This window comes from Trichechus manatus, unplaced genomic scaffold (assembly GCF_000243295.1).
Source record: "Trichechus manatus latirostris isolate Lorelei unplaced genomic scaffold, TriManLat1.0 scaffold00018, whole genome shotgun sequence".
NCBI classification, from domain to species: domain Eukaryota; kingdom Metazoa; phylum Chordata; class Mammalia; order Sirenia; family Trichechidae; genus Trichechus; species Trichechus manatus.
This window is the reverse complement of record NW_004443954.1, coordinates 25707190-25718979: the sequence shown is the minus strand read 5'-3', so window position 1 is coordinate 25718979 and position 11790 is coordinate 25707190. Positions and strand designations below refer to the sequence as shown.

General features: G+C 39.7%; 1 protein-coding gene across 1 annotated transcript in view; it reads left to right on the top strand.

The window, feature by feature from the left end:
- The window catches only part of LOC101341390 (uncharacterized), a gene marked incomplete at its 5' end in the record, with an annotated part of 229369 nt that overhangs the window by 35119 nt on the left and 182460 nt on the right, over nt 1-11790 (top strand). Inside the window, 3 exon segments of the mRNA XM_023727725.1 lie at nt 3993-4140; nt 8354-8444; nt 8447-8565. Of these exon segments, the coding sequence (XP_023583493.1) occupies nt 3993-4140; nt 8354-8444; nt 8447-8565 (358 nt within the window).

The window sequence follows — 11790 nt, the reverse complement described above, 5'->3', positions numbered from 1 at the left end:
AGCAGAGTAGCAGGATACAAGATAAACATACAAAAATCAGTTGGATTCCTATACACCAATAAAGAGAACAATGAAAAGGAAATCAGGAAAACAATATTATTTATAATAGCCCCTAAAAAAAATGAAATACTTAGGAATAAATCTAACCAGGGATGTAAAAGACCTATACAAAGAAAACTACATAGCACTATTGCAAGAAACTCAAAGAGATCTACATAAATGGAAAAACATACCACACTCATGGATAGGTAGACTCAACATTGTGAAAATGACAATTCTACCAAAGTAATTTACAAATACAATGCAATACCAATCCAAATACCAACGACATTCTTTAAAGAGATGGAAAAACTAATCACTAACTTTATGTGGAAAGGGAAGAAGCCCCAAATAAGTAAGCATTTTTGAAGAAGAAGAAGAAAGTAGGAGAACTCAGACTACCTGACCTCAGAACCTACTATAAAGCTATGGTAGTCAAGTACCGGTACTGGTATAATGACAGATACATTTACCAATGGAACAGAATTGAGAACCCAGATGTAAATCCATCCACCTATGGTCACCTGATCTTTGACAAGTGCCCAAAGTCCATTAAATGGGGAATAGATAGTCTTTTTAACAAATGGTGCTGGCAAAACTGGATGTCTATCTGCAAAAAAATGAAACAGGACCCATATCTCACACCATATGCAAAAACTAATTCAAAATGGATCAAAGACCTAAATATAAAGCCAAAAACTATGAAGTTCATAGAAGAGAAAAATAGGATCAATGCTAAAGGCCCTAATACACGACTTTAACAGGATACGAACCATAAGCAACAACCCATAAACTCCAGAAGATAAGCTAGATAACTGGGATCTTCTAAAAATTAAACACTTATGCTCATCAAAAGACTTACCAAGAGAGTAAAACGAGAACCTACAGACTGAGAAAAAATTTTTGGGTATTACAAGTCAGACAAAGGTCTAATCTCTAAAATCTACAAGAAAATCCACCACCTCTACAACAAAAAGACAAATAATCCTATTAAAAAATGGGCAAAGGAAATGAACAGACACTTCACCAAAGAAGACATTCAAGTGACCAACAGACACGAGGAAATGTTCATGATCACTAGCTGTTAGAGAAATGCAAATCAAAGCCACTTTGAGGTGACATCTCACCCTGGCATTACTGACACAAATAAAAAAAACTGGAAATAACAAATGGAGACACAGCGGGGAAATTGGAACTCTTATGCGCTGCTGGTGGGAATGCAAAATGATACAACCATTTTGGAAAATGGTTCCTTAGAAAGCTAGGAATAGAAATACCATACAATCCAGCAATCTCACTCGTAGGAATATATCCTAGAGAAATAAGAACCGTCACACAAATGGACATATTCATACCCATGTTCATTGCAGCATTGTTCACAATAGCAAAAAGATGGAAACAATCTAGATGCCCATCAACAGATCAATGGATAAACAAACTATGGTATGTACACACAATGGAGTATTATGCAACGATAAAGACCAATAATGAATCTGGGAAACATCGTATAACATGGATGAAACTGGAGGACATTATGCTGAGTGAAATAAGTCAATCATAAAAAGACAAATATTGTATGAAACCACTACTATAAAAATTCATGAGAAGGTTTACATACAAAAAGAAACAATCTTTGTTGGTTACAAGGGATAGGAGGGGTGGGAGGGCAAATACTAAGTAGACAATAGATAAGTGATAACTTTGGTGAAGGGTAAAACAGTACAGAATACAGGGGAAGCCAGCACAACTTGTACAAGGAAAGGTCGTGGAAGCTCCATAGACACATCCAAACTCCCTGAGGGACTGAATTGCTGGGCGGAGGGCTGTGGGGACCATGGTCTCAGGGAACATCTAGCTCAATTGGCATAACATAGTTTATAAAGACAATGTTCTACATTCTACCTTGGTGAGTAGCGTCTGGGGTCTTAAAAGCCTGTGAGCAGCCATCTAAGATACTCCACTGATCTCACCCCTTCAGGAACAAGGGAGAATGAAGAAAACAAGATACAAGGAAAAAATTAGTCCAAAGGACTAATGGACCACAACTACCAGGGCCTCCAGCAGACTGAGTCCAGTACAACTAGATTGTGCCTGGCTACCACCACTGACTGCTGTGACGGGGATCACAACAGAGGGTCCTGCACAGAGCTGGAGAAAAATGTAGAACAAAATTCTAACTCACAAAAAGACCAGACTTACTGGCCTGAGAGAGACTGGAGAAACCCTGAGAATATGGCCCCCAGATACCCTTTTAGCTCAGTAATAAAGCCACTCCTGAGGTTCACCCTTCAGTCATAGATTAGACAGTCCCATATAACAAAAAGAGACTAATGGGACACAGCAGCCCAGGGACAAGGACTAGAAGGCAGGAGGGGCCAGGAAAGCTGGTGTCTTAGGGTGGGTTCTCTAGAGAAGCAAAACCAGTAAAGTGTATAAATATATATAGAGAGAGGTTATATCAAGGAAACAACTCACGTGGTTTTAGAGGCTAGAACGTCCCAATTCCTTGGATCAGGGTAGAGGCCTCTCCCAAGTCACACAGCGGCAGAAGCTAGCAAGCCCAAGATCGGCAGGTCGGAGAGCAAGGCTCCCGCTCACAGGCTGTGCAGATCGATGAATCCTAGGTTCGGCAGATAAGCTGACAGCTCAAGTCCCAAGAACGGGAGATGAGATGACAGGAAACAGCCGCAGGATCCAGAGAGAGCAAGAAGCCAGAACGTCTGCTTATATACAGACGCAGGCCACACCCCCAAGGAGACTCCCTTTCATCTGATTGGCTACTCACAGTATATTCAATCATGGGAGTGATTACATTAAAACACTGCGAATCATGGCCCAGCCAAGTTGACACACAATCTTAACCATCACAGCTGGTAATAGGGAACCCAAGGTTGAGAAAAGAGAGTGTTGACATGTCATGGGGTTTGTTAACCAATGTCATAAAACAATATGTGTACTAACTGTTTAATGAGGAACTATTTGTGTATAAACCTTCATCTAAAGTACAATAAAAAGAAAATTAAAAAAAATTGAACACAGTCCTGGGGAAAAAAAAGAGTTCAAGAAATGCACCATTAATTTATTTTTCTAGAATCAAATTAAATCTACCTTTAAGCCCCTATTCCACTAGGTTGGTGTAAGATTCTATCTTAGTCATTAAGAGATTCCTCTTGTTTTACACAAGATTTCAGTTGGTATGGGGTCTCAGAATATGTGGAGACAACGTCTTAGCTTCTGTTCACACTGGCCAGGCTGATATGCTCATGATTCACCATGTGGTTTCTTGAAGGCGAATAGCTCTGTGCTTTCATGCTATACTTGGACAAGGGAACCTGGCTGAGGTTGGTAGCCTTAGTACCTTGGGTCCAGCCATCCAAGGGACACCAATGAATTATTTCTCTTCAGGTTCTACTACCTCCCCAGGTCACTGAGGGGAGATGGGGTTGGACCTCTAACACTCCCAGAACTAGGAATGCTGTCTGTAGCATAACCTCCTCAATTTGTTTAGCCTTTTGAAAGCAAAACCTAGGAATGAGGAAATGACTTCTGGCAATTTCAGCTTTCATCCTCAAATAGGCTTGAGTTAGGAGAACACAAATGAAGAAATGAAAAATACATATGATAAAATACATACTAATATCTTGTTAAGTTATCCTGCTGCTGGAGTTATTTTTACTGTTACCTAACATTCTGCAATTGGTTCTGAGAAATCAAGAGAAGAAGAAAGTCCTGGAGCAAGTCATTGTAAGTCAGGCTAGGGAAGCCAAATGAGTGAATTACCAAAGCATGAAATTGTATAGAGTGAACAAGGTGTTGAGCTGAGTGGAGTAGACCCACACGTACATATATGTCCAGATACTTTTTACTTAAGTATTTTTTGTTAGTAATTCAAAGATTTTTTTTTTTTTTTTTGGTTCTTTGTCTTTTATGCCACTGGTGTTGTGGCCACTGAGCTTTGAGTGCTGTATCAGTCATTGTGCCCTTCTTGAGTCAACACTGGTTCCTGGTCATACAGTCATTTTTGATCATCATGGCAAACTAGCTGATAGATCATCAACAGACTATGCAGATCTTTCAAAAGAATTTGTGATTTATGTCAAGGTAAAATGGAGCAAAGCCATCATTTTCTTTTACTCTGTTGGGGAAAACTCTTGATGAATTGAGTCACACTGCAGTTGTCACACTTCCTTCCACTAACTGGCATTAGTGTCCATTACCATCCTATACCAAAAATAATTGGTTGACTTTCAACCATTTCATGAGGTACCATATGATCAACAACCTATGTTATTGAAGGAAGAAGTCCAAACTGCACTGGTGAAAATAAGGCTCCAGGAACTGACGGAATACCAATTGAGATGTTTTGATAAATGGATGCAGAGCGGGAGGTGCTCACTCATCTATGTCAAGAATTTGGAATACAGCTGCCTAGCCAATCAACTGGAAGAGATCCATATTTTGTACCCATTCCAAAGAAAGGTGATCCAATAGAATTCAGATGCAAGTAAAATTTTGCTGAAGATCATTCAAAGAAGGTTGCACCAGTACGTCAACAGGGAACTGCCAGAAGTTCAAGCTGGATTCAGAAGAGGATGTGGAACAAGGGGTATCATTGCTGATGTCAGATGGATCTTGGCTGAAAGCAGAGAATACCAGAAAGAAGTTTACCTGTGTTTTATTGACTATACAAAGGCGTTCGACTTTGTGGATCATAACAAATTATGGATAGTATTGGGAAGAAGGGAATTCCAGAACACTTAATTGTGCCCATGAGAAACCTGTACTTAGATCAAGAGGCACTCATTTGAACAGAACAAGGAGTCACTGAGTGGTTTAAATTCAGGAAAGATGTGCGTCAGGGTTGTATCCTTTCACCGTATTTATTTAACCTGTATGCTGAGCAAATAATCTGAGAAGCTGGACTGAATGAAGAAGAATGCGGTGTCAGGATTGGTGGAAGACTCATTAACAACCTGCAATATGCAGATGACACAACCTTGCTTGCTGAAAGTGAAGAGGACTTAAGCGCTTAATGATGACTATCATAGACTACAGCCTTCAGTATGGATTATACCTCAACAAAGAAAACAAAAATCCTCCCAACTGGACCAATAAGCAACGTCATGGTAAGTGGAGGAAAGATTGAAGTTGTCAAGGATTTCATTTTACTTGGATCCACCGTCAATGCCCACTTCAGCAGCAGTCAAGAAATCAAACGATGCATTGCATTGGGCAGATCTGCTGGAAAAGACTTCTTTAAAGTGTTAAAAAGCAAAGATGTTACTTTGAGAACTGAGGTGCACCTATCCCAAGCTATGATATTTTCAATCTCTACATGCACATATGAAAGCTGAGCAGTGAATAAGAAAGACCGAAGAATTGATGACTTTGAATTACAGTGCTGGCGAAGAATGTTTAATATATTATTGACTGCCAGAAGAACGAACAGGTTTGTTTTGGAAGAAGTACAGCCAGAATGCTCCTTGGAAGCGAGGATGGCGAGACTTCATCTCACGTACTTTGGATTTGTTGTCAGGAGAGACCAGTCCCTGGAGAAGGACATCGTGCTTGGTAAGATAAAAGTTCAGTGAAAAAGAGGAAGACAGTCAACGAGATGGATTGACACATTGGCTGTAACAATGGGCTCAAACATAACAGCAGTTGTGAGGATGACACAGGACCGGGTTGTGTTTCATTTTGTTGTACTTAGGGTCCCTATGAGTCGGAACTGACTCAATGGCACCTAACAACAACAGTCCTGTTTGACCCAGACTGAAAGGCAATAGAAATAACAGCATTAACAGCAAGGAAATGGGAATGGGAGTAACATCCTATATGTTACTGAAGTTTGGGGTTAAAACTATGGATGTGAGGATTCTTACTAAGAAATTAGAGTCTTACATTTGAGACCCATAAGAATCTGTATATTTAACTTTTCTAACATAAATAGAATTTACACCCTTTGAGTGTTACATACATGTGATCATTTGATAATGCTATGTGTCTTTCTTTACAGTATGTTTTTGAATTTAACTTAAAAATAATTTTATAATATTTATATAATATCTGTCATTTATGAGAGTGCCTACTTTGTGCCAGAAACTTTACAGAGACCTTTACCACATACAAAACTAAAGTTCATCATAAAAATACTGACACTTACTGTTATCTGTATTTCACAGGTGAAAAAAAAGATTCTTAGAGAGGCTGAGAATCTTGTCTAATATAGCATAGCTAGCAAGTTGTGTTACATGATTGAAACCAAAATCTGCTTGTTTTCAAACCTTGTTATACTTATAAATTTTATACTTATAAACCCTTTTTACATTATTTTAATTCCAAAAATAACATGATTTTTAACAATGTATAACATTCAAACATAAGAATTTTTACTATTTATGTGTATGTATATTAAAAAAAAAGCAAACTCTTTGCTGTCAAGTCAATTCCTACTCATAGCGACCCTATAGGACAGTGTAGGGTTTCCAAAGAATGGCTGGTGGATTTGAACTGCAACCTTTTGGTTAGCAGCCAAGAGCTTAACCACTGCGACACCATGGCTCCAAAAATATACATTTATATATATGTATATATATTTAGCTCTTTTGTTATTGGACATTTAATCTATTTTCATTTGATCACTTCTACGTTATGATACTGCAATAAATATACTTCGACATATGTCTATGACCACATCTTTGATTGTTTTCTTAGCTTAAAAAAAAAAACCAAACTCGTTGCCATCCAGTCGATTCTGACTCATAGTGACCCTATAGGACAGAGTAGAACTGCCCCATAGAGTTTCCAAGGAGCACCTGGTGGATTTGAGCTAGCGACCTTTTGGTTAGCAGCCGTAGCTCTTAACCATTATGCCACCAGGGTTTCCATTTCTTTGATAATTTAATTTAAGCTTAGATATTTAAGAGTCAGAATATAAAATTTTTAAGGCTCTTGAAGCATACTGTCAAATTTCATTCCAGAAATGTACTAATTCTTACTCCCTTCTGCTGCGTAGGACAGTACCCACCTCATTGACCTCAGTGTTGAGTTATTAAAGAGAAAATCTTTGACAATTTTCTGAAGGAAAAAATATATAATTTTAACTTGCATTTTGAAAGTTACAAAAGACAATATTTCCATATGTTTATTCACTATTTGTATTTTATCTTTTGTGATTTGTCTATTTATGTCTTTTTTCCATTTATCTACTGTGTTAGTGTATTTCTAATTAACTTTCAATAGCTGTTTATATCGTCTCTTAAGTTATTGATCACACAGCATTTACTTAAATATTTAGTTGTACTTTTATGCCTCTTTTTTCATTCATTCATTCATTCACTCATGCATACAGTCAACTAATATCCATAAAGTAATCTCATAATTCATGTACTCTTCTAGAACATTCGTTTTATTCTGTTTTGTGTTAGTATTACAATTACTTGTCTATACCAACCAAGGAACCCTGGTGGTGCAGTGATTGAGAGCTACAGTGAACTAAGGCTGCTAACCAAAAGGTTGGCAATTTGAATCCACTAGCCGCTCCTTGGAAACCCTGTGGGGGCATTTCTACTCTGTCCTATAGGGTCCCCATGAGTCAGCATTCACTGGAAGGCAGGAGAGGGGATACCAACCAAACCAAATCAGTTGCAGTAGAAACGATTCTGACTCATGGTGACGCCCTATGTTACAGAGTAGAACTGCACTCCATCGGGTTTTCAAGGCAGTGGCCTTTCAGAAGCAGATTTCAAACAGCCAACCTTTTAGTTAGTAGTTAAGCACTTAACTGCTCGCCAGTTTGCACCACCCAGGGACTCCAATTTGTCTAAAGAGATTGCAAATTACTTAAGCGAAGTGTCTTTGTTTTGTGTATCTTTGTTTTTAATGCCTGTAATACCTGATACTGACCTTTATATGTTAATACAATCTCAATAAACAACGATTAATGTAAACTATAATGAATCAATTTTTTTTTAGCTTTGTATAGCAATTAAATTATTTATTTCCTTCTTTAGCTCATTTTAGAAACCCTGGTGGTGTAGTGGTTAAGAGCTAAGGCTGCTAACCAAAAGGTTGCCAGTTCGAATCCACCAGGCACTCATTGGAAACCCTGTGGGGCAGTTCTACTCTGTCTATAGGGTCGCTATGGCAGTGGGTTTGTTTTTTTTTTTGGTTTAGCTCATTTTTAGCCGTCTGGCTTCCAGTAAGATCCTGATGAATGAAACCTCTGTAAGAAAGTGGACTCTATAGCCATCTCCTTCTAGTGAAATGCAAGCTTGTAATTTACTGTCTTTCTGTTCTGTTTGTTGCTTTGAAGGGTATATTCCTCCATAGTGCTGTGGTTCTGCTTTCTACCAGCCTACACCAGGCCCTGTGTCTCCAGTCTGATGTGAGCTGCACTGGAGTGGGAATCAGTCTGAAAAATCCTACTGGAAAGTGCATAAAATCAGCTCTGGAATTTGCATGTTTGAAAGTGTGAAGAATGCATGGATGTATATGAGGATTAAGGATGACCAATGTGATGGAACAGTAAGCAACTGTCTGCTCATATTTTTCTCATCAAATGTTTAAGAACTTTTCCACTAATAGTCGTGAGAATGGCATTTTCTGAGTGTTTTGCTTTTTAGTTTTAATACATGCACATTCTAGAAAATGGATTTTATATGAGATGGCCTGTCCTGACTGGCAACTTTAATAAGTAGGATAGGCAGCCAGGCTTGGTGTCTTGAGTGGGGCATCCAAGCCCTCCAGTATATTGCTTCTCAAATGCTAATGTGCATGCACGTTACCTGGTTACCTGGGAATCTTGCTAGAAAGCAGATTCTAATTCAGAGGGACTTGGGTAGGGCCTGAGTGTCTGCATATCTAACAATTCTCCTAGCTATTGCTGATAATGCTGATTCATAAACCTCACTTTGAGAACCCAGACTGTAGAAGGTCCCAGCTCAACAGTACTTCCTTAACTGTCTCTTTGGGTGTCTGCATTTCCACCATTGGAAATCCTGTACTTTGAGTAAGGAAGTAATTTTAAATTCTAGATTTGAGGATTCCGTCTTTAATATCTTAAATCTTAGAAGGGGATGTGGAAAGCAACTAACATAACATTTTTTCTAATTCATAATTCTTCAGTGAGGGAAGGGGCAGATAAAGTTACACATTAAACTCACCAATTAATAATCTCTCCTCTATTCTTGTTTGAAACAGTTGGTTTAGTTTAAACTATATCTTTTGGGAAAATGCTCGGAGATCCTTGTCTCCCCTTTATGCTTATCAGTATGGCATCTGGGTATATAAGAACATGTGTGAGCTTAGGGGGGTGGGGAGAGGGAGAGCTTAGACCGTTCATGGTCCTCTGGGCTCTTACACCAGGTTGGCAAATCTGTGTCTGGAAAGCTGCACTGATAGTCCACAGTGCAAAAGAGAAACACACACACACACACACACACACACACGCATGCACATCCCTGATAGACTCCCAATAGCTTTATGAAGTAGGTAGTATCACCATGTCATCCATGAGGAAGCCCAGCTTGAGAGACAGAGTGTAATGCTTATGATCTTTAAACTACTAAGGGACTAATTGGGATAAAAATAGGTAACATTACCACTATGGCCAGGCCAGTTCAGACTACAGTTTCATTCAATGCTCAGTTACTCTGCAGGAGTAAGATCAGGAAGTAGCTTTCCGTTCACGTCACCAAAATCCACAGACATACAACTCTTTCTCTTCTGGGGGCTCTTACAAGTGCTCAGGACCATGAGATGTAGTGTTATTATATGGCACGTGTTTTAGTGTATGCGTGTTTGGAAGTTACTGGGCAGATTCTCTGGGGGCACAGATATGTTACTCCAAAGTGGATGATGGGCTGACATTGGAAAGGGACAGCTCTATGCTCAGTCAGCTTCCATTTAGCTGCCTCATACTCAAGTTGGATAGTGATTTTCTTGGCTCTTCTGTTCCTCCCTTTCAGTCTCTGTGGCTGCTCTCTGTCTCTTCCACTGCTCTCTCAGTGTCCTAGTTATCTTGTCCCTCCAAGAGAATACAGTTGAAACTTCTTCTGCAAGTTTATAGCAGAATCTTTCTGCCTTACATTAAATTCTCATTCATTTTTTTTTTCCCCTCCTATTTCTGCCATGGGTGACTCACATCTATCTGGTCTGATCAGGCTGAGGGAATGGAAGACGGTGTTTAATTGAAATAACACTGTGAGCACAGAAAGATGACTGAAACTTACAGATTGATACATAGCAGTATTATCCTGACACCAAGGAACTGTTGGTATGCTCATCCTTCAGATGGAGAAACTGAGTGGGGTTGGTCAGGAGACTTGCCCTGGGTCCCACAGGCAGTGTCAGAGCTGAGTCCCTGTCTAGATCAGCCATTCCAAGAGCCTAATTTTGGAGTATTCAAGATAACAGATGAGAAACTGGGCTGACCGCCATGAAGAAACCAGAGTCAGGATACATGAGAGGAGTTGATTCCAAACACAGTTTTCTTTAGCTTTTTTCTTAGAACCACCCTTGTTGTCATTGGTGAGGTGAATGCTGGGGTTTGGAATGAATAGATGGGAGAACGCCCTGTGCCCCATCCTGTGTTGTGCTTTGCATCAACGCTGGGAATCCCTTTTCTTTCCCTCCCTGATGAACTTCTCAAGTTTCAAAGCTAGATTCAAGATTTCCTATGTACTTTGGAGCTGAGGTGGGCAATTACTCAATGGAGTTTCAAACCCAAGTATCACATCTCCTTAAAGATATTTTACAACTTTACAAAAAAACAAACAAACAAACAAACAAAAAACAGAGGCATCGGTTCTCTTTTCTTTTGGATAGAGATAGCCAAAATGGAGAACCCAGTAAGATGATAAAACCAAAGGACCATAAATGGTTTAATTATACAGAATTTGGTATATGGAACATCAAAATTAGGAATTCAGGCCATTTCAGGGCACAATGCATGGAGATTCTCTAGACCTTTTAGAGTTGTATGTGTTACCTCTTGGTTACATGTGATTTGTCCATAGGGCTAAGGTCAAGGCAACACAACGTTGTTAGTTGCCGTAGAGTCGATTCTGACTCCTGGTGACCCCTTATGATCAGAGTAAAACTTCTCCATAGGGTTTTCAAGGCTGTGAACTTTCAGAAGCAGATCACCAGGCCTGCCTTCCAAGATGCCTTTGGGTAGGTTCAAACTGCAAACCTTTTGGCTAGTGGTTGAGCATTTACCGTTTGAGCCACTTGAGGACTCTGTATGGAGCAGTAGCTGAACAGAAAGGAGGCTAATAAGAGGGTTATCTCAAAGGGCAAACCAGAAATAACAGATCCATATAAGTTAAGTGATATTCAAAATTCTCTTTTTCACCACCAGTTTAGCACACTGAAACCTCAACAAGTGCCATTTGAGGGCAACTTAGGGAAGGGCAAGGAGCAAAGAGCCTTGGTGCCAAATGAGGATGAGGCATTCCTGGCCATGGTATCAGGGCACCATTTCTTCTACTGGGACCCAGCATCCACCCCCACTAGGGCAGTGGACAGTGACCTCTAGAATGGTCCCATGCTGGGGCAGTCAGTGCCCTCAGGAGGCACTTGGGGGTCAGGCTGCTGCGATTTACCATCTAAGATGGAAGTATTTCAGTATTTTAAAGATGGGTATGGCTCTTCTGACATGTACTAGTTAAATATCAGCCCTGCATAGGTTCCTAGGGTAGGGTGAAGTGGGTGTAATCCTTGAGGGCTGTGGAGGAAAACTTTTTTTTT